The sequence below is a fragment of the Balearica regulorum genome, chromosome 17, assembly GCF_011004875.1.
Source record: "Balearica regulorum gibbericeps isolate bBalReg1 chromosome 17, bBalReg1.pri, whole genome shotgun sequence".
Taxonomy (NCBI): domain Eukaryota; kingdom Metazoa; phylum Chordata; class Aves; order Gruiformes; family Gruidae; genus Balearica; species Balearica regulorum.
Genome location: NC_046200.1, coordinates 12310450 through 12333300, shown reverse-complemented (window position 1 = coordinate 12333300; position 22851 = coordinate 12310450). Strand labels below are relative to the sequence as shown.

Sequence of the window (22851 nt, the reverse complement as noted above, 5' to 3'; positions counted from 1 at the left end):
GTGACTGCTCGGCAGGGGATCCTGGCAGGTAGCTGCTCCTGCGACTTTGAATGCTTTTCTTTGTTTATTACAGGCAACCATGAGTGATCAGCTGGCTATGATAAAGGATATGGACATGTCCGAAGAGGTGCAGCAAGATGCTGTGGAGTGTGCCATTCAGTCTCTGGAAGAATGCAGAGTTGAGTGTGACGTTGCAGCTCATAGAAAGAGGATAAGTGTTTGCTTGTAATGTGCTCCTGCTGAACACTATATGGACATAAAAAATCAAGCAAAGATGTTGATGGGTGAGTAGTTCTAGAGAAGCAAGTTCTGTGGGCACTAGATAATGCAGTCAGACTTTCTCTGCAGACTAGTGTCCTTATGTTCCTTTCTGTCTCCCTTATATGCAGTTTTCTATTTCTTCCCTTTCTCTTTCTCAGTTCATTTTAAGTCCTTTTCTCTGTTGTCCAAAGACAGCACTTGAATAGTAATGCTAAGTTCCTAGTGGTCTCTTCTGCAGGAATTTGACAAGAAATATAATCCTACCTGGCATGGCACTGTGGGAGGGGATTTTGTGCCTCAGGAGACCAGTCACTTCATCCTCATCTGCCTGGGTCCTCTTACTATTCCTCTCCTCAAGGGAGCTTAGAGCCATGGACTGTTCCTCAAACTCTCATCTCGTTACTCAATTGCGTGCTAACAGCATGAAGCCTGGTATCTTCAGCCTTCCTGAGGAAGCAGACCTTGGCCTTCAAGGGCAATGGCAGGGACTTTGCTGGCATGATTGATGTTTTTATTGTAGTTAGGGGAAAAAGTAGTAAAAAAAACCCCAAAACCAAACAACAAAAACTTCCTTGTATTTATTTTCTTTCCACAGCCAGCTTCTTTGCTAATAAAAGTGTTGTGTTCTGCCTTTAAAAGTTTTATGGCTATCTACCCTCTTTTTCTAGTATTGCTCATACTATTTCTTATTTCCCTGTGACTGTGGATGACTTGGATTTGAGAAAAGACACTTTCTAACAAATCTAAATGCTGGGGTAACCACCCTCATCATTTGGTCAGTAATTCTAAGAATAATAGACCTAAATAGGGAGCAAACAGGAGTTAAGGCCTTTCATGAGGCTTTTCCTAAAATATTATTTATTAGCACTGCCTTTTCGCATTCCACCTCTACTTTTCTTGTAAGAAACTTGGGAACTTCTCTCACAATGAACTTGAAGCTTTCATCCCTAAAATAATGGGAAAGGGATCAGCAGATGAGCTCAAGACCCTTCAGTGTTATTTTAAGGATTAATTAAAGTGCGTTTAGAATCTCTGTTGCCTTGTGGTTTGTTGTCCCCCCTTCTGCTTCAAAGTAAAAGTTTAAAATTATCCCTTAAGTTAGGCATTACAGAGTTATTTTTTACTTTCACATTGTTCACTACAATTCAGTGGGAGTACTTGATTCTTTATATCCTCTCAGGCCTCTGTGTTTCCAAGCTTAACCCCTAGTATTGTCAACTCGTACCTGTTTGAGAACTGGCTGTGTTTAGTTCTTTCTGTTCCAAACCTCTCTTATTCTTCCGATTTGGTTTTTTTTTTTGATAATTTTCCCCTCCTGTTTTGCTGGATGTACTGCCCCAAAGCGTGAGCTGTTTCTTTTTCTGCTGCTGCCTCTTGGAGAACGGCTTTGGAAAATAAAGGACGAGCTCTGCCCCAGCCGCCGGGTCGTTATTTGTGGCCACTTTGTGCCGTCTGGGCGGTGGTGGTGGTGGGTGTCTGGGGCCGGACCGGCGGTCCCGCAGCCCTGTGCGGGGCTGGCCGCTGCCCGTGGCTGCCGGAGCCCTCCGCGGTGCCCGGCCGGGGGTCGGGCCGTCGGTCGGGGCGGTGGCTGGGGCGGTGCGGGTGCCCGTGGCGTCGCGGGGACTACAGCTCCCGGCGTGCTCGGCGGCGGCCGAGGCCTACGAGTCCCGTCGTGCCCGCGGGTCCTTCCCGGGAACGGCTCCATCCGGGTCCCGGCCACTGCTGTGGGCGACTCGTCGCCATTACGGGGCAGCGGCGGCCGAGCCGGGGCCGGGGCGGCGCCGAGGAGCCGGTGGGTGCCTGGGTGGTGCCGACCACTCGGGCGGCAGGCAGCGCCGGGCCCCGCGGGGCTCCGTGAGCAGCTTCCCTCCCTCGTCGCACGGAGCCCCGCAGGCCCGGCCCGGCCTCCCGCGGCCCTCCCCGGTTCGAGCGGAGCAGCGAGAAGATGTCGCCATGAAGGAGGCCGAGTCCGCGCTGCGCCGCCCCCGCCGGTCGCCCCCGCGGGCCATGAGCCTGGGCCCCCGCCGGCTCCGCCAGCGCCCGTCGTGCCCCCCCGCTCAGGGCCGCCGCTCGCTCGCCGGGGCGCCCGTTGATGCTGCAGAGCCCGCCCGGCGCGACCCCCGCCTCAGCCTCCGCCATGGACAAGAGCAGCCCCTGCGGCTCCGGTGCGCCCGGCTCCTCGGCCGGCAGCAAAGGGCAGCAGCCGCGATCCGCCTCGGCCGGGCCCGCCGCGGGGGAGTCTAAGCCCAAAGGCGGTAAGAGCCGGGGCGGGGGGCGGCGGGGCCGGAGGAGCGGGCCCGGGCGGTGCGGGTGTGGGTGCGGGTTCTGGGCGCGGACCGCGAGTCCCGGGGGTTTCAGGGCGTTAGTGCCGGCCCCTCGGCGGGCCCTGGGTCCCGCTGGTGGGTCCGGAGCGGTGGCAGCTCGGGACGGGGGAGCGGGGCCGACGGCCTTGTGCCGGGCTTGGGTTTGTGGAGTTGAGCTTCTTCCTGACGGGTTGTTTGTCTCTCAGCTGGTTTTAACAGGCTTCGTTTCTGGTCACTGCTTGTTTTTTGCTTTCTTTTTCCTTCCTCTTCCGGCTTCACTCTTTGGTGAGCTACAGTTCCTGCTCTCCTCTTCCTTTGAGGATTAATGTATTATCGCCATTAGCATTGGAGTAATCAGCTTCAGAGCCAAAGCTCTGGGTTTATATTAAGAACGTACATTTACCGGTGCCTATTAAGAGAACCCTTAACTTTATTCTGTACTCAAGTTGAATGTGCTTTTGCATCTTGCTTAAGGAGGTCTTGTATCGATACACAACATTCTCCTTACCGGCTGTATTTCGGTAACCTACTCAGGAGGAGCTCAGAGTTCGTTACATATTGTTTGCTTACTTGGCGTTTAAACTAAAATGTTACGTCTGTCATAGCAAACAGCTAGTTTTGCTGACATAGCAGTTCACGAGAACCATTGTGGTTCCTGACATCTATCTTTTCAAGGTAAGACCTAAGCCATATCCAGTTCTTCAAGGCTGTTTGGGAGCAGAGTGGTCCTGGCAATGTTGCATTTTCTCTTCTAAAACTTAGAAATGGGGCAGCAGTGATTAAAATTAGTGTTTTTAGTCCCGGAAGTACACATGAGTGTCAACAGGTTGCCACACCATCGCTGTACTAATTTCCTTCCTCCTCAGTGGTTTGTTTCAGCTGTATTACTTCAGGTCTCTGAGAGGGCAGCAATGTGTCCCAGAGGGTTAACAAAATGAGTAACTTGAAGGCGTTGACTCCCTTCTGGACCTTCTAAATGCACTCGGATCTGGGGTAGCCAAGTACTACCCTGCTCTTCTCCTGTTTTAGCTGGTCTTCCACAGGATAGATTGAAGTGAGTGACATGGGAGGTAGCTCACCTGCAGCTCCCCAGGTTGTGGTGTAACTGCGATTCTAGTGAAACTTTAACTTCAAATTCAAACCCATTAAAGTCTTTTTAGGAAGAACTTTTTAGGCAGTCATTTCTAGAAGAACTCCTAATTGATTTGCAAAGTTTTTTGCATCAGCTACAGGATTTGATGTGAGGGTCTTGCTATCCTTAGCTACTCTTGTTATTTTTGAGTCTCTTATTTTCTCCCCCCCTCTAATGAGTGGACCACTGGAAGCAGGGGATATCACGTGCTAGGTATGTGACAACAGTTTGAGAACCAGATCTTTGGCTTCTAATGGAATAACAAAGTATGTAAACTTCTCTGCGTGTTTTGTGAGTGGCAGTATGAAAGACTAGCACACACGAGGTTTTCCTGTTGTGGAGAACTGGTTTCTGTCCCTGTTTCACCAAGAGATACCACATCACTACAGCTGCTTTTTTAGTGATGTGTGATGCTGTATGGAGGATTGTTCACAGAATCTAAACATCTTTCAGTAAGGAGTTAAGATGGCCTGTCCTGTGGCTGGTATGTCTTTGTGTAGAAGAAACAGTATCTGTAGTGAGGAAGGAAATAAAAGGCATGTCATTCCAGCCCAAAATAAAAGTGTTAAGTGGTTTTTATGGAATGCTACCTTTTACAGGCTTGAAATGGTGTCACTAGTAGCAGAGGCTACTAAGGAGAGAAATCCTCATGTACCATACTCTCTTACTCCGACAAAATAGACTAACTTTTAATTTCAAAAACCCAAAACTTTTCTGAAGACCTCTTTTTTTAATAAAACAGAAGAGAATTTTGGCTTGACATGATTCTGCTTCTAAGATGTTTGTTTCTTAACTACAATGGAAGGCAAAGGGATATGGAATGAATTGCTTCCTTTACAGTGCATCAGAGAGGCCTGGAAAAATTAGAATCCCTTTTAGGAGGAGTAGATGTATATTTGGGAATATTTTTACTGGAGGGTACTGGAAACTAAAATGAGAAGGTTCCCTTGGCCAAATTAGGGCAACCAGCCACAGGATGGGCAACAGGATGCAGCTGTGTTAAATGGTGACTATTTGGGTTTGGTAGCTGTTGCACGCAAGATGCTGGCGTGTTGCCACACGGGATTTTCTAGGAATGGTATGGCTACATGTACCTGATGTGGTCCACCCAATTTCTCTCCTGTTTCAGGAAAGGTGTAGGATACATTCTGAAAATCTTGTGTCTCCTTTGAAATGGAAAGTATTCTTTAGAATACTTTAGAATACTTTTAGAATACAGACCTTCCCCCGAATGCTGACTTTCAGTTACACATGTCACTGTTGCACTGATGGTCACTGGATTTAAGTCCAATCTAGCTCTTGCTTTTTAGATGCTTTCCAGAATTACCTGCTGTGATCAAGTCCAGCTGAGGAAATGATGAAGTTGTTATTTGTGAAACCTTGTGATAGCTTCTCCTTCTGTTTCTCTTGCAGCACAGCTTGAAATGGGCTAAATAGAATACTGGAAGCTCTTGTATTTGTGGAAGTTGTATTCTTGGCCTTAGAAACTAAATTAAACTTGGAAGTTTCCAGCAGAAAGGTTTCTTTGGTTTATATTAGTGCACTAACAGGAGTCACATCCCATTAGGGTGGAATAAATTAGCCAAGGGAAAATAGGCTTGTTAGGTTTCTCTGCAGTCCTTGAGACCTGATGGACAGCATTAGTTCTTGCAAACGTTCCTGGGCTGCCTTATTATTACGGTGTGAGCATGCTTAGCTGGGGTGCGTGACTGCTCCGTCACCTCTTGCTCACTGGGATGTTTGCCCTACCAGCAGCAATAGCTTCAGTGTGTTTTCATGAAATCACCCTGTGGCTTAATTGTGATCCACCACCCAAAGCCCTTATGCAATATGGTTGGCTTCAACACAGCTCAGCTGAAAAGGTGAGGCAAACAAAGATGGAAGGAAACTGCCGTCTTCTCCCCAGCAGCAAACCAGTACTGCAGTTCTAGGACCAAAGTGGACTGCTTCTGGTCCTGTGAACTTGATCTCCTCTCTCTGGATCTTTGGAGATAGAGGTCCTCTAACAGACCATGGCATCCAGCAGGAGAAACAGCAAATGTCAGGGCTTGCTCCAAAAGGCAAGGACAGGTCTTTGTTGCTAGTTTTATAAAATTATATAGTGAGTATTTTTTATAAGTCTATGCTCTCTTGAAGTGTGGATGGATAGATATCTTTATTATAGGTTAGATTTTGTGAGAATGGCACAAGGATTAACTGGGGACCTGAGTGAAGAGTAAATACTTCACCATCACTGTTGCTGTTGACCATTTCTAATTTGCCAAGAAAGGAAGGAAAAAAGAAACTCCCAAATCCCAACCTTCTCTACTTAAAACTGGGTTCTAACAAGAGAGGATGGCAGTGAGAATCTTCTATGTTTTTTCCGCCTTCATGACTGCAGATAGCCCTGTCCTGCCCCGCTCTTCATGGAAGTGCAAAAAGGGATGATAGAAAGCAGAGAGCTCCCTGACACGTGGCATGCTGGAACGGTTGGAAGGAACAGCATTGCTTAGATTCAGGGTGGGGGAAAAGTGTTCCAGTTTACAAATGCATACTCCAAACTCTTGGTTGTCTGTTAACTGATTTCATTACTACTTTGATGGCCCAGAATACTCGTGAAGGTAGTTATTCTGGGAGAGGAAACTTGCAATCAGTAAAATCAGATTTGAAGCATTGTTAGACTGGCATGTAAGGTCCTTCCTAAAAAAGGCACAGGTGGACAGGACTTTCCTATAAAATATGAGAGTCATTATAGTGACTCCCAAAGGCTTTACGAGTTGGTCTGAAAGGACCTGTAGTATGACAGGAATGTAAACCAGCTGACAAATTTGATAGTGACTAACTTGAATAAAACTATAAGAGGCAGGAAATTCTTCTGTCAGTTGCAGGTACAAGCTGTTCCTTGTTCCTGGGCCTTGTAGAGACTCACTTTAGGCTGAACTTCTCCTCTTGAGTTGTTTCTTTTCCCCGGCTGATGATTGCAGAGAAACTGCAAAGTTGCTACAGACACAATAGGCATGTGCCTCTCTAGTGCATTCACTGAAATTGCAGATTTAAGAGGGTGGTTGAGCTCTAAAGTGACAGCCTTTGCTTCTGAACAACTCAAGTAGTTGTCCAAACCTCTTCAAAATTACTTAATTTTTGACCAGAGACTCAGTGGTGTTGATTATAACCTCTTCCCTACAAACACTCTCAAAAAAAGGTATATCTAAATAATCATTCAGCCAGACCTGGTCACACCCTCAGTACTGGGCAGCTTCTGGTGTGTTTTTTTCCGCGATAACGCTCAGCCCGTGTCTGTTTTGCCTGACGTGCATTATAGCACTGGAAGCTATGCAGGCATCTGAGTTACACAGCTGTGCTTCTGGTGGAATTGGTTCAATTCTGAATTAAAGGATCAGCCTTTTGACTAGCAGAGTAAATGACTAGTTCTGGTGATGACGTTTGTCTGCAAAATGGCTCTGTGAAAGTACTAATAGCGTCCTTTTTACTGCAGGCAAAGACTGAAGTCTGCCATCTGCAAGAAAGAGCAGACCACCACAAAACCCAGTCAAGCCATTTTTATTGCTTAAGAAGTCGGATCCTCAGTAATGTATAACAATACACAGACCTCTTTTTGGGGGTGCAGGTGGGAGAGGAAACTAAAAATAACAAAAAAAGTGAGACTTTGTGTGAATGATCCCGTTCAGCTGCTTTAATTGCTTGGGTAGATTGGGAGTGGTGCTGGGGAAGGGGAGAACTGTAGGCACTGGTAATGAAAACTACCATAGGAGTAACGCGATCCTGAATCACAGTGGCGTGTTTGCCTACCACGTAAGATTTATATTAAGGGGTGGGGAGGACTATGAAGTTGGAAAAGGGAAACTAGTTGGCTTTTATAACGTGGATCTAGATATTGTTTGAGGTGTTACTGTTTGTGTGACACTTACTGAATATCCAGAGTGACTTTGGGGCTGGCTGGGGCAGGTAGATGTCTTGCTGTGCCTGTGGAGTTTTGCTTCCAAGCTTATCAACATACCTCTTCTACAAATAAAACTTAGGGCAGTTGAGTGACAAGCTAAGCAGTCTGTTGTGTCCTTGAGGCAACTCTCGTCTTACGTTAAGACTATTAGAAATGTCTTAATAGTACTAATTTTTTGTTCTGGCAGTCTAACGAAGCAGCTGTTTAGACACAGGACAGGCTCCGTAGAGCCTGGCTGATTTTTCTGCTCCTGTCAGCTTTATTCCTGCAGTATTTTGCTTTGTGTCCTGTGTTAGTCAGTGGCGTGCTCAGCACAGTTTTAGGCAAACAGTCCTTGTTGCATAGGTTGGTGGACTTAGTACTTAGATACTCGTTGCATGCCCTGCAAGGCCAAAGCATTGGGTTCGTGATTCAAGATCGATTAGCATTTGTTGGCCTTGTGAAAGAAAAGGGTATTTTTAAAACAGAATTAGGTTTGCCGGGGCCTTTTAAGTGTAGGTGGCAGAGCAGAATGAAAACGGGGAATGTGGGTCTTGCAAAGTGGGAAACCTCAAGACAAATGCAGGCAGCAGTATATTTATATAAGGGAACAATATACGATAATTTGTATATTTTCAGAAAATGGAACAAAAAAAATGAACTAGTTGTTGTCAGTTTTTGTAACAGGGCTTGAAGATGTGGTGTTGGTGTTTATCATTTAATGTACCAGGCAACACACTAATGTCTGGTGACGGCAATTCCAAATCTGGATACAGAAAATTCAGCCATTCTAATAAAAGATAAAGCACAGCAAATACATCCTTCTTTTATACTCTTTGACCAGTTCTTTGGGCAGTGATAGGAATGAAATTGTTTGGATTGCTGGAGGATTTGAGGTCCTGATAAATACCAGCATTTTAACCAGGTCCCAAGGCAGTGGCCGAGGTGAACACGGTGTTGTCTCTGAGGTGAAGCTGGCTGAGATGCAGTACGTGTGGAGAACTCTGAGGCTGCTGATCTGATTCTTGTTTGTTTTTTCTTCTTTCAGATGGAAAGAATGCGAGTGGATCCAAACAGCGTTATAATCGTAAAAGAGAAACTTCATATTCAAAAAATGAGAACTTTTCCAGTCAGTCCCGTCGCTCCAATTCACAGAAAAGCAAAGCTTTTAACAAGATGCCCCCTCAAAGGGGAGGTAGTGGCGGAAGTGGCAGACTTTTTAGCTCTTGTAATGGTGGAAGACGAGATGAGGTGAGAATTGTAATGCCGTGCCTCCAAGGCCTTCTTTCTTGGGACGAGAGGATCACTCTGACCTGCCTAGATAGGTCTTCTGTGTTCAGCTCCTGGGCTGGGAAGGGAAAGAGCGGTAAGAGGTGCTAACATCGTTGAGATGCCAGAGTCTGCGTGAGCAGAACAACTTTGCAACAACAGAAGAGGAGTGCTCTCTGCTCTGAGAGACTTGCAATAAAAAATACCATCTGAGGAATGGTTACCTAGACAGGCCATGTACATATCTCATGAAACAGAGGTCCTTCATGAAAATAGTGATACAATTTCTAGGTTTTATGTGTGAGGTGATTGCATCTAACCACTTCAGTGTACAAATTTGCATGTGGTGGTAGTATTGGGAAAGTAATCGTATTAGCCTTGATGACATCAAGATGAAGTGAAACAACACTGAGGCATTTACGCTGATGTGGGTCTGAATACTGTAGACTATCGGTGGCTTTCATTGACACAGAACTGCTTTTTTTCAGTTTTAGTGGATGAGCAGTACTGCTCACCTAAATTACTGACTCCGTAAAAAACTCACCTGCTGTCTCTGTTGAATTCTCAATTCTTTGCTTCATTATATGAAAACTAACCAAAACAAGTACAACCTGTGCAAATAGTAATCAGACTTGTATTACTGGCTGTCTAAAAGAATGTCAGGATTCGAACAACTTTCTTCTGTTATTAACCTTGACTACTAGCTTTTGCCAGCTTTTACTTGCCCTTGTGTGGGTTATTTTTGTGCTCTCCTCCTTTTGATCAGTGTGGGGTAAGACCACTCAGTTCTAACTTTCAGGTTCTCACGTGCTTCTAACGCTGCACTGCTTGATTTGCAGAACTGGAATGGGAGAAGGTGAGTGAGTGGATGCTGCGTATTCTGTACGTAATCACTGATGGGGCCTGGGTATCAACTTGTACTGATGCTTTTGCAGTAAATTCTAGCAAGTTCTAACAAATGCTGTTGTCTCTTAGGTAGCAGAGGCTCAGCGGGCAGAGTTCAGCCCTGCCCAGTTCTCTGGTCCCAAGAAGATTAATCTGAACCACTTACTGAACTTCACTTTTGAACCCCGTGGCCAAGCAGGCCATTTTGATGGGAATGGACATGGCAACTGGGGAAAAAGGAACAAGTGGGGACATAAGCCTTTCAACAAGGAGCTCTTCCTACAGGCCAAGTGAGTGGAAGACCAGCAGGGCTCTTAGACCTCTACAGAGACACTGAGCTGTAAGGGGTGATCAGCCAGGGAGTTGTGTTTGACCTTGACTACTCATATTGACTTTCCCAGGGTGAAGTTACCTCTCCATGGTGTTTCTAGTGGTAACGACTGTACTCGAAAGGGATAAAAATATATCAAGTTGTCATCTTTTCCTATTTACAAGATATCTGATGGAGTGAGTCCTTTAGATACAAACCAATTAGTCTTCTGCTCTAATTTTTTTAGCATCGTTTGTGAAATATGACATTCCATTTGGGAAGACCTGTGTAGTTCCCTTATGGAAGATAGTTGTTTTTTCCAAAACGTAGTCTGTTGAGATGGTGGGGTTAGCAGTCGCTGCACGAAAGCGGATCTGAATTTCTAAGCCCCAGAAGCAATTATTCGTATGGGTCTTAGTTCTTAAACTGCTGATTATTTCACAGGCCCCTGGATATGTAGTATAACCCAAATGATGATCAGGGTAGTAATCCAGCAGGAGAATTGCTTTTGACTGGAAATAATGGTCACTTTCACTGGAATTTGAAGTGTGTTCAGGGCTTCCTGTATCTCATTGTGTTAAAGATAAGAAAACCCATTTTCAGCATTGATGCTTCTAATTTTTCCCTATCGTTTTGTGGCTTATTGTGGTGAAGTCTATTTGCAGGAACCCCAGTAGTTCTAGTTTTTGTGAGCATATTTTTTCCCACTTATGGATTCCCTGTTTTTTAACAGATCCCTGATGGAGCTGGCTGTTTCTTACATGTTTCTGGAAAACCACTCTGGCTCATTCTTTAGTTAGTATGTGAAGTTGTGTCTAATTGAAATTAGACACACCTGTATTCTGAAAATCTGGTTGTGCATTGAACTCTTTTGGGTTTTGTTGGTAGAAGTTACTGACTGTGTCCAGCAGTTTTCTGCTGGACAAAGAAGAAGCTCAGAGAATCCTATAGGATAGTTCTCAAAGAATTTTTAGAAACAACTGAGTGGATCATCTGTCTCTTTGCCTTTCCCCAGCTGCCAGTTTGTTGTCTCTGAAGAACAGGACTACACAGTCCACTTTGCTGATCCAGATACCTTGGTCAACTGGGACTTTGTGGAGCAAGTGGTCAGTTGTGATGGGCTAGATGTTTTGTGGGGTTTTTTTCTTATTAAGAAGCTTAACCTGTCTTTAACTGCCTCTTTATCTCTGTGATGTTACGTAAAACTCAGCTGTTTTTGAGTTGAGGCCTCTTCTGTCACTCCCACAATACTGGGAAAGATCTGTCATGGAATATATTATGAAATACTTTCATGACAGGAAAAAGAGAAGTGCTAAAATCTATTAGGAAAATTAGCAGCTTCTTCTTGCTTTCGCAGATGGGAGCTCATCAAAAATAGTATCTGACATTCTGTAGACAGAGTCCTTGTGATGGAGATATTAACAGAAAACTTGGGCATGAGTCCATGGAAGAGGACTAGAGTGTAAAATTTTGAAGAATTATTTTGTGCATAGGTGGCCCATCGTGCCTAGCAACAAAATGGAAAATCTCTTGAGAATTGCGGTCAGAACTTTGGGTTGCCTCAAGTAGAAACTTATCTGCCAAGACTAGTCTTGGTGTATGGTGTAGCTGGAGAGGAGGTAGGTTTACTGCTACCTGATGCTACAAGAAAGCTGACAAATTTAGGTGCTTGCCTGGCATTTATGTCTTTGCAACATACAGATGCTAACAAAGTGTCTGACTAAACTAGCATGTTCATGGAAATAGGTAAGTTCAGTCTTCCAGTTAAACAGGTCTGCACAAGCCTGCTTGTGCAAGTGAGGCCACAGGGTTCATTTGCTGTCTTCTCAGTGTCTGAATTCGGGTGATGAAGATGCTGCTAAGTCTTAGAGATGATGAACACATGAGGAGAAACATGAGAAGAGTCATTTTTTTTAATGTCATTAGAGTAGTAATACCAGATGGGTGGCTTTGAAGGTTATTCCATGTGCAGACTGAAGGTGTTACTTAGTTCACAGTGTACTTAATTTCTTGGTAAAAAAGCAGAGCCTCAAGAGCTGAAAGATTAATATGTTAGAGTAGATCTTACAGAGTGGCTTATTCTGTAGCACAGGAACTGATTTCCAAGTCTAAAACTTGTACTATTTTTCTCATGTGCCATTTCAGCGTATTTGTAGCCATGAAGTGCCCTCCTGCCCAATATGTCTATACCCACCAACTGCAGCAAAGATCACCCGCTGTGGGCATATCTTTTGTTGGGCGTGTATCCTTCACTATCTCTCCTTGAGTGAAAAGACCTGGAGTAAATGTCCTATTTGTTATGGCTCTGTTCACAAGAAGGATCTCAAGAGGTGAGACTTGATATTTATTAAATGATGCATCTTCTTGAAGTGTTATTTTTACTCTACTAACTTCTTCCTTACGTTACAGTGTTGTTGCTATGGAAACACGTCAATACGCAATTGGTGATATCATTACAATGCAACTTATGAGAAGAGAGAAAGGTGTTCTGATAGCACTGCCCAAATCTCAGTGGATGAATGTGGTGCAGCCTGTTTACGTGAGAGGTGAGTGTATCTGCGTACTGGTCATTGGCATCCTGCTGCTATAACTAGGACATGTGTATTGAGGATTTACCATGGCAATACCACGCTGTCAACATTAAAATAAACCAGACTAGAAAACATGGGGCTTAGCAGCTGAAAACCTTAATGACCACATATTAATAATAAGCTTTCTACCCACATCTTGGGTTTTGAAAGGCATTAACTTGTGCTGTTTCCCTTCAAGCTACTGTGCCACAGACTCCTGCCTTCTCGGTCATTGGAATTAGTTCGATGTGTGTTTTGTATCCTGTGGTCATTGGTGTGACTCTTGCTGCTTGTGTTGGCTCTTCAGTGTCCTTAACTTTTTTTCCTCCTGGCTCCTCATTATACAGCTTAGCAAAAATAACTGTCTCTGTGTCTAAACTATTTCGAGGATGTAATCTTCAACAAGGTTTTCGTCATCTTCACTTATCAACTAAAATCTGTGAATGATATGGGAAAATAATCAAAATTATTGCAAACCTATTCCAAACATCTGTTGCCTGACTTCTTCAGTTTTCTCCTGTCAAGTTATGTCAAGATAACACATCGTCATCTTATCTGTTAGTATCACAAAAATTTTGTGACTAAAGAAATAATTTCACTTAACATTGCTGTTTTGTGGGCTGTCTTGGCTCACTTCATTTTGCAGTCACACTTGTGAAAGGCTGCATGCATTTAAGCTCTCTGTAAAAAAAGTCAAGTCTCCTAACGCATGATGGGTAGGCAGCAGGCAGGGTGTGTGCTTACATGTTTCTCAGTATTTGAAAGTAAAGGACTTTAAATCCTTTCATAAAACAAACTAAAGAACAAAATGGAATTTGAGATCATTCTAAACCCAGGGAATTCGGCATTAATTTGGTGTTCTGTAGAAAAGGTTGGACCCTTGGGGAGCAGTGAATATGGGGACTGTACTAGTATGTGATGCTATGGTTGCTGTAAAGTTTATAGTTAAGATAAGCTCTCTAGTAACAAAGACGACTACCTTTTGCTAAACTTGCAATTCTATAGCTTGCTATTTCTTGCTGTGCTTCTTGTAAAAACCTCATAATGATGTTTTGTATGGATTTTTAATACATATGGGCTTATGAACTAGTTAGAACCAAAACAGTGGTTGCTTTTGCAGAACTTTCCAGTTGCAGTGGTTTTGAGTATGCAGAGAAGAGGAAGAAGCTGCAGACTGCATTGTTTCAGGAAGTTTTGACCACCCAAGGCTTCTCAAAGATGATGCTTCCACAGCATAGAAGTTTAGACTTGGTTTAGTTTTTCTGGATGTGTAGCAACCGAGTGGTGAAGTGGCAGGTTGAAAGTGGCGGATAAACTGCTGTGTGGGGTAGATGTGTGTGGCAGAGCAGGTTCGTGGCACCAGCTTGTGTCATCAATGATACAATGGTAACATGCAAAGTCTGCGTCAAACTCTTGCTAAGTATTGTCCACCCTGGGCTGGATTAACCTGCAAAATAGAGCAGTAACAAAACTTGAGAAGAAATAGCAGTCCAAACTGGTGCCTCTACATGCAGATATTAATGATTTGGTGCTCCTTCTGTTCAGATGACCAGCACAGTCAGTATTCAAAGCTGCTTCTGGCATCCAGGGAGCAAGTCTTGCAGCTGGTGATTCTGGAGGAGAAAGCGGCATTACTAAAACAGTATGAGGAAGAAAAACACACCCCAGAGGCTTGCTTTATTGAGGCGGCTATCCAGGAACTGAAGGTGAGAACCTCTTTGGAGGCTTTTAGTGACTTTAATTTTAACAGTATGCTGACTGCTGAGCATCTATGCTCTGCCACGTAAGTGATTCTGTGTGATTATTCTGATCTTCATGATGTATGTACTAGGAGGGTGGTGATGGTTGCTGCTAGAACAGAATTATAAATCTTGGAGGAGACTATAGCCTTTGGACCCCAGGTATCTGGCGTGATGTTCAAGATAACAGAACTGAATGCTTTTTACTGAATGGTATTCCACAAATGTAAGAGAGTTCTGCTTTCCAAGGAAGATGTGTTTTCCTTTCAGGCCCAACAATTTCTGGGATAACTTTTATCAGGCAGACATGAGTAAACCTGTAGAATACTCCTTTTCAAAGCCTTTAGGGATCCTATAGTGACTGTGCTTTCTGGTAACAAGGAGAGGGCCTCCCTTCAAGGGTCACTCTTTGTCACAGATGAATTATAGATCTGTGAAAACCAGAAGTATACGGCAAGGCTAAAAATAACTATGGTGATGGTCTCTTGGCTTAAACAGGAAATTGAAACTTGTTCTCTTTGGCCTGTAGGAGCGAGAAACAGCACTTTCTGCTGACCAGGGTAAAAACAGTGGCATTGCTGGAGTCAGTGCAGCTGTGGAAGAATTGGTCCTAGAAAGCTCCAAGGTTGTGGAGCCTGCAGTTTCCCAAGAGAAAAAGGTGGGTGACGACTCCGCTCTGGCAGATCTTGTTAGTAGTTAATTCCGCCACTTTACACTGCAGTGTATGGTGAACTGGTGCCAAAGATTTTTGCAGAGATGATAATCTTTTGAAGGAGGTGATGTGGTACTAACTGTACACTCTCTGCTGTTATAGTGTGGTGTGGAATATCTCTCTGCATTTGATGAGGAGCTTGTGGAGCCTTGCTCTGATCTGGCAAGCTCCTTTTCACCTCCTGTGGAAGCAGAAGAGGCAGTACTGGTTGAAGAGGAAGTACCTGAGGTGGACACTGTAGGGGAATCTGACACGAACACTACAGAAGAACCAAATCCAGCTGAAACAGGCTACCAAGAATCAAAAGATAGAGTTAGCAGTGGACATCTTAACAACTCTCCTTTTTACTATTTCTATCAAGGTCAGTGCAAGGAAATCCTGGAGTCATGGGGGCAGAGGTGCCTCCTTTGGGATCTTCTTGAGGAAGATGTTTGTCACTTCATTAGATGCAGCTAAACCCTGTGAAATACAACTCCCACAGAAACTCAGAAAGGAGCTTTAATTTTATTACTGGAGAATGTACTGAGTTGGGGAGAAGGGTGTTGAAAATTAACAGGCAAAGAACAAGTGATGATATCTTCTCTTATAGCGGAGGATGGACAGTGTATGTATCTTCACCCTGTGAATGTTCGATGTCTTGTTCGTGAATACGGTAGCTTGGAGAAGAGCCCAGAGAAGATAACTGCAGCTGTAGTGGAGATAACTGGCTACTCAATGACAGAGGTAGTTATTGTATTATTAATTAAGAGCCTTTGTTTTAGCAGACTCATCATTGTGGCTGAGAGGTGAGACTTGTTTCTCTTCACTAATAAAAAATAATAACTATGAATGAGTAGGCAAGCTAATCTGTGAAGGGCGTCGGTGTAAGGTGCAGTACTTTAAGTTGCTTTTGGTAAGTAGGCTGCAGTCTAGCTTTTTTCCCTAGAAGGTAGGAAGTTCTGAGTAAGAGAATTGGAAGCTTAAGATTGGTTTGTTGTTAAAACTGTCTTAAATTCTTTTCTCCTATAAGACAGTAGCTTGAACTAGACAGATGATCATCTTTCTCAACCTGAAGAAGTGTTCTGCCCCTGTCTTGAACAAACAGTTGTTTCTGAGCATCAAGGGTAGAGGTGGGATGTTATGAAAATAAAAAGGATGGAAAGAAACTTCAGCGTTTGAGATGGAGGGAGTGAAAGTGCTTAAGGCACTGAAGCTCTGGAAGAGGGGATGGGTCCTGACTTCCTTGACTTGGATAAAGACAACTGTAAGAACTGGCATGTGCAGTAACAACTATACATAATTTTTAATTCATCTTTAAGAAAGGATATGCTCAAGTGAGAATGGATGCGGAGGTAGTAAAGAATTGTCTTCAAGATTTTCTGCTCTGCGAGGAAAAAATACAAAACTCAGCTCATTTCAGTCTAGCAAAGTGGTGGTTGTTGGTGCAAATAATTTAAGTGTAAAAGGCAAATTTGGTCCAGTGCAAAAATAAATGAATTGGAGGACTAGTATTGTAGAATTTCCAGCGATGTGAGTGAGAAGGGAGGAATAACAAAAAAATCAGTAACTGAGCTGGAGTAAATGCATCCAAATCTGATTATGATGTGGTTGGTGGAGATTTTGGAGCATTTGGTTGTGACCCAGAGCATCCTTCATGTGTTTGTAGTTTATAAAGTCATTATTGTGTCACTGCTGCTATTTTTTTCCCATTTGATTTGATGAAGGGTGTACATTCTGTCTCTCTACGCTATTCATCACTGTGCCAGCCTCTAGACCTTGTGATGATATATATGCTCTTTTTTATCAGGATATAAGACAGCGTCATCGTTACCTCTGTCACTTGCCCCTCACCTGTGAGTTCAGCATTTGTGAACTGGCCCTGAAGCCACCCATTATCTCTAAGGAGACTTTAGAGTTGTTTTCAGGTTGGTACTACCTTTCTAGTAGGCTCTGTTATGTATCTGTGAGGGTGAAAGGGAAGTCATTCTTACCCCTTAATGGCAGAAAAAAGAACATACACAGCAGCTTTACTCCACTTGCACCAACTGTCTGATGACTACTAGACAGAACAAACTCAAATCACTGTTTTATAGGCAACAATTATCCAAAGAAGAAAAAAAGCCTGACTGCTTGGAAGAGCATATGTTGTTTGTAAGCATGTTTTGTTACTAATGTGTTATAACTGAATATGTTGTTCTCAAAGCTGGAGAAAACATTGCCAAAGTATTGGTGTGGGTTTTTTGATATCCAATGCTGTGTTTTGCTCCTAGATGACCTTGAAAAGAGGAAACGTCTACGGCAGAAGAAAGCTCGTGATGAACGACGACGTGAACGCAGAATTGAGATAGAAGAAAACAAGAAACAGGGCAAATGTAAGTCATGATTGAGCGTAACTGGTGGATTTCCATTCATTTTCAGTTGCTGAACTGTAGGATGAACTCAAAGGCCTTTAGTTTGTAGGGTGTACTTAGAACAAGATGACATGGTATTAGAAACATTTGTAGAGTGAAAAATAGAAGCTGTTTTAGTCAGGATGTTAAATGATGTTATGCAGTTCCTGCATACTTGTACATTATGGGAGAGTCAGAGGGCATTTGAGGGCGCAGCTATCTCCATGGTGTATATAGCTCTCAAGATTCCTAATTTCTGGTTTTATAGTAATAACGATATAGAGTGAAAAGTGAAGAAGGGAAAAAAAAAAAAAAGCCTAGGAACTGCTTCCATCCAGCAGCAGGGCTGCACTGGTCTCTAAAATAGAGGGTGGAAAGAAAATTGAATTCGCACCTCCTAGACTCCTGAAACAACTTACATATTGACAGTCTTCCCCCGCATTTTGTAGTGCTTTAATTTAAAACCTCTTTCTAGATCCAGAGGTCCATATTGCTTTAGAGAATCTGCAGCAGTTCCCCGCTTTTACCTCTTGTCCTGGAGAAACTACCAGCATTGATCATCAGAGCTTCCGTCTGTCTCCTCTTGGCAGAAGCCCTGTGTTTCAGACAGGTGAGCATCTGGAAAAACACATCGTATCTAGCTGATTGTTCTTTTGGTATCTACTGCTCAGCTTATCCTGCTAAACTTTCTTAATACTGATCAAAGGCTGCTTCTTCCCTAGATTGCCTGTGAGATCATACACAAAAGGCTGCCACGGCTAAGAGACATTCTGGTCCTTTGTCTGCTTTTTACTACCTCTACTTCAGTGACAATATGAGACCTGCAATGTAGTTACTGTCTTTTAAATTTTTGCTGAGGCAGAAAAAAAGAAAGGAAAAAAAATTCCCCAAAACCAGAAGAAAAGTGTGTATGCCAGGAAAACACTACTGGCATTTTTTCTTTCTACCTTCTCCATCTTCCCCGCCATCCTATACTACAGTAGAATGCAGTTGATGAGCACTCAGCTTGTTGTCCAATGATGCTTTACCAAATGTTTTATCTTCCAGTTCATAAAAAATACTAAATAGAAACTATTCTTAAATGTTTTCTCAAAAGAAAAAAAGCAAACAAACCCTTACAACACCCCAAAATAAGCAAACAAAACCCCCCAACCAACCAACCTCCCCTCCAAACTTAAATCTCCCTTAAATAAAAAGATTGAAGAAATTTGAGAGGTCCCACTGTGTGACTAATGGATGGAACTGTTGAGATAAAAATGGTTGATTACATAAGATAATAAAACTTTATTTCTGTTTCTTCCTGATAAACAGTGTGAGTGCCTTTGCCAAATGCAACTGGCTTTAATTATCTGCTCTTTCTCTGTAGAGTCTATTCCAACTCCACTGTCACCTGCTGCCAGCCAGGTCAGCCCGTTGCTCTGTGGGAGTTTAGAAGAAGAGTCTCCCTTCCCTTCCTTTGCCCAGGTAAGCCATGTAGCAGAGTAAACCTTGTCAGAATTACTTGTGTCTTAGTTGGGGATTAGTCTGAGAACACAATTGCTTCCCCCACAGAAATGACGTGGGATAAACTTTATGGGGACAGCATAGGGCTTGAGTGCTTGAAGGGGTTCCTGGATTTTCTTGCCACTTAGGGGATATGCAGGACTGTTCTAGTACATGGGATTTAATCATATCTTACAACTTTCTTCGTAGATGTTGAGAGTTGGAAAGGCAAAACCGGAAACATGGCCCAAACCTGCTCCAAAGGCAAGAGGTATGACAATTTGCTATTATTACTCAGATTCTTTACCATGCATCTAAATCTAAGAAATCTTGTGACTTCACAAGAAACATCTGGAGTGTGGAGGGGCATTTGCACTGCAGAAGTTTTATACAGCCTTCTGCCTCTCAAGGCCCTTTCCTTATTTCAGATGAGAACACTCTGGCACTCCCTGTGCCTGTCGATAGTGATGGAGAGAGTGACAGCTCTGACCGCATACCTGTGCCCAGCTTCCAGAATTCCTTCAGCCAAGCTATTGAGGCTGCTCTCCTGAAACTGGACAAACCGTCCACAGCTGATCACTTATCAGGTAAAAGGCGAGGGAAGGTGTGAAAAATTTCTGAAGTGAAAAAATTGAGCATTTCTCTTTCTTCCTCTGGGAGAAGTGAGAGCAGCAATTTTGGGGACCATAAATTGGCTGCTCAGCCATTCTGAAAATTGTCAGAAATGTGGTTTCTGAACAGCTTGACTAGGGCTTCTGTTAGCTTAGAGCAGCTCTCTTAGTGGGAGCTGAGAAGATCTCCAACTAGCAAAGAATCCTGTTAGGAGAAAGATGGCTTTTGACTACCATGTTTGCTATGTCTCTACTGGAACTTTAAATTAAGCTTTATCTCAAGGAAGTTCAGGTTATGCTCTTCTAGACTAAACATACCTGAGCTGCTGAACTACCATTTGAATTTGACCAAAATGTCAAGGTAACTGCTGCTGAAATTTCAAATTAGGGAGTCTGAAACAAATTGAGATGACCTTAAACCTCTAAGCCTGGTGTTGGCTGATATAACTCATCTATAATGCTCAGTTCTGATGTTTAGCGTTGGCTTCTGTTTGGAGACTTCACTGCATGATGGAGAGTTGGATGGGAGGGCCTGGGAGTTTCAGTGAAATCAAGTATCGGCTCCGGTTGTGTTTTGGAAATGGATGAAAGTGCTGCCTGTCTGAAAGGCAAACTGCTGTACGCTTGCAGTCCAGGATCTGCTGTTGCAACAGCAACTTTAGAATCAGTCAGGTATGTTTATAGGTGTGGTTTAGGTGTGACAGAGCCTGCCTTAGTTTGTCTGCAGTGATTTTTTTGGTTAAAATTAAACTACCTGGTGCTCAGTGAGTTGATACAAAGTGTCACAGACCTGTAGAAGTCATTTAGGCTAGGGAAGACCATTTATCATTTCTGTGTGATGTTCCTGTTCCATGAGAAGAATGACAGTATCATTTTAATTCTTCACAGAGGAAAAGGGAGGCAAGAAAAGAAAGAAACAGAAGCAGAAGCTATTGTTCAGCACCTCTGTTGTTCACACAAAGTGATTCTGCTATTCAAGAGAAGTTTCCTCTCCTGGTTTTCTTTTCATTTTGCTTTGTTTTGCTGCTATAGTTTAAGTATTTAAATTTGAACAGACTAAACTTGTGTTTCCAGGGCTTCTAGGGGGGTTCAGGAGGAAACCATGACAGTATATGTTGAAACAAGATCTTTTTATTCCAACTGCTTAATCAGTTTATACTGAAACAAAGTTTTGAAAGAAACAACCCAGAGACAAATCAGCTAAGACTTCTAGTCTGTGCCAATTTGGTTCTTTTGGCCAAATAAGCAGTATAAAAGTCTTCACAGCTGTGTGGCACTGCCGGAATACTGCAATATTACCTAAGTGAAGAGGCAGAGAGCCTTCATTTCCCTACATGTATTCATGGGCAGAAGTCCATCTGACTGTGACTGTAGTGCTGTTTCAGTAAAGCTGTCAAACTGCTCTCTGGTTTCCACTGCACTGGCGAAAGAGCTTCCTGGCTTTAGAGTGTTAGCTGCTTTTTCTAAAGAGCAAGAATTCCTCCTGTTCTCCTGGCTTGGAAAGATTTAAAGCTGAGGTGAGTGTAAAGCAGAATTTGGCTACTTGGTTTTGAAGTGACTCTTGATGAATTTGTGTATTTCAAAATGAGTACTGCCACTAGTGGTACAAGGAACCTCCTGGCTTCTCTCAGTTGTTCAACTCTTTTAATGTGGGTGAGTGAGGCTGCTATTTTTTTTTATTATTATTTTTTGCCAACCATGGCAAAACATGGTGGGCTACACATTCTTTGTAACCTGATCATCTAGAATAAACACTCCACCCTAGGGCTCTTGGTAACTACCTGAATGATGTTTTGACACTGGCCGCTCTTGAATTTGAAGAACAACTGATAGCTGGAGTCTGTAGCCCCAGCGAGAAACTGGGGTCTTCTGTACTGGGATAAGGGCCTGTATCTGCTCGGTTCTGGGATGTAAGTTGATCTGCACTAAGCACCTCGGGCTATAAAGGTACCTCTTCTGGACCCCTCCCTGCTCTTTCTTTGGGTGGTCACATTCTGCACTGCTTGTAGTTTGGTTTGAGCTAATGAGTTAAGTGGTGTGGATTTTGTTTGAATAAAATGAACTGTAGGTGTAATGTACCAGTCAAGGCCAACAGTTGCAATAAATCATATGCATACATGCACTTCTCGTCATATCAACGTGGAGCACAATACCACTTAGTTGCACAGATTTAAATCTTACTTTCCTGCTGACAGATTCCATGCCAGGGAAGTTATCTTCAGCCCCAGTGGTCTGCCTGCATTGGCACAGGCTTTAAATTAACGTTGGTGTGTTCTCTGCCTGTGATGCTGTGACAGGCCTGAGCAAGGAAAAACCATGTGTTTGGGACTCTTCCAGTCAGGTATTCTGACACCACTGGTGAAGTCATTGGTTGTGTCCCTATTTAATAAGTTTATATCAATACATTGATGTTTGATTTCAGAGCAATAGGTTCCATGTTATATGAGTGCTTCCTCAAGTCACTTAAACGTGTGCGCGTGGGAAGCTGGTACCAAAAAGTGTACTTCACAAAGCTCTGTGTGTGGCTGTAAACCAGAAAGAAGGGGGGGGGGTGTAAATACTACTTCAACTGCTCCAGGAGGACAGAGGAAACACTTGCAAAACATTTTTTGAAAACAGCTTGACTTCACGCTTGGTCACAATTAACTACACTTGATGGAAAGACAGTACAGCTTGTCAAGAAAGTGCAAAGAATCTAGGACAAGATGCCTGAAAGTGCTAACACACCTTGCTGTTAATGCTTTATGTGCACGTTGGGAAATTATTGTTGAGGGCAAAGAAAGCAACTAAGCAAGAAAGGTTGGAGTATGGAGTTAACTGCATTCACAGTACTATTGTTTCCTATTTGTAATAGTTATTTTAAGCCATGGAACAGGAGTAACTAGTAGTGCCTAACCAGTATCTGTTGTGTTCTATTATCTTTACACATTTATAGTCAACTTTTCTTTGCATTGGGAAGAGAGAATAGCTGGAGCTGCTGTAACTCACCTCCACATCTCACAGGCATTAGAACAAGGGAAGTGATGCGGGCAAGGAAGACTGTCCCTTCTGCAAGGGCAGTCTCCACTGGACAGCATCTTCAAGTTGTATCTTGTTTTCCTATGGATTCAAGAGATAATACCAGCAATGCTACTTTCCTGTAACTGATTGGTGTAAACTTAATAAATATCTAAGCAGTACTCGTACCTATGAGTTTTATAATGGGTCGGATGGAGTTGAGCCTTACAGCTCTGCCTTGAATTCCCTGTAATCTCTGCTCCTCAGTACACAACTGGTGCTTACGTGGCTC

At 43.3% G+C, this 22851-nt stretch overlaps 1 protein-coding gene across 2 annotated transcripts; it reads left to right on the top strand.

Moving 5' to 3' along the window:
• The first annotated feature begins 149 nt into the window (after window positions 1-149).
• RNF10 (ring finger protein 10) lies at window positions 150-22747 on the top strand. Of its 2 annotated transcripts, none has more exons than XM_075770243.1 (17): window positions 150-284; window positions 8664-8866; window positions 9860-10059; window positions 11095-11185; window positions 12225-12409; window positions 12489-12625; window positions 14195-14355; window positions 14918-15046; window positions 15203-15461; window positions 15690-15823; window positions 16887-17004; window positions 17350-17451; window positions 17945-18079; window positions 18836-18933; window positions 19162-19222; window positions 19380-19538; window positions 20451-22747. In XM_075770243.1, exons 1-17 carry the CDS (start codon window positions 251-253, stop codon window positions 20525-20527), a joined length of 2283 nt encoding a protein of 760 aa, XP_075626358.1. In that variant the 5' UTR covers window positions 150-250; the 3' UTR covers window positions 20528-22747. The 2 variants fall into 2 exon arrangements, with proteins under 2 accessions (XP_075626358.1, XP_075626357.1); XM_075770242.1 differs by lacking the exon at window positions 150-284 and adding an exon at window positions 1922-2516.
• The last annotated feature ends 104 nt before the right edge of the window (window positions 22748-22851 follow it).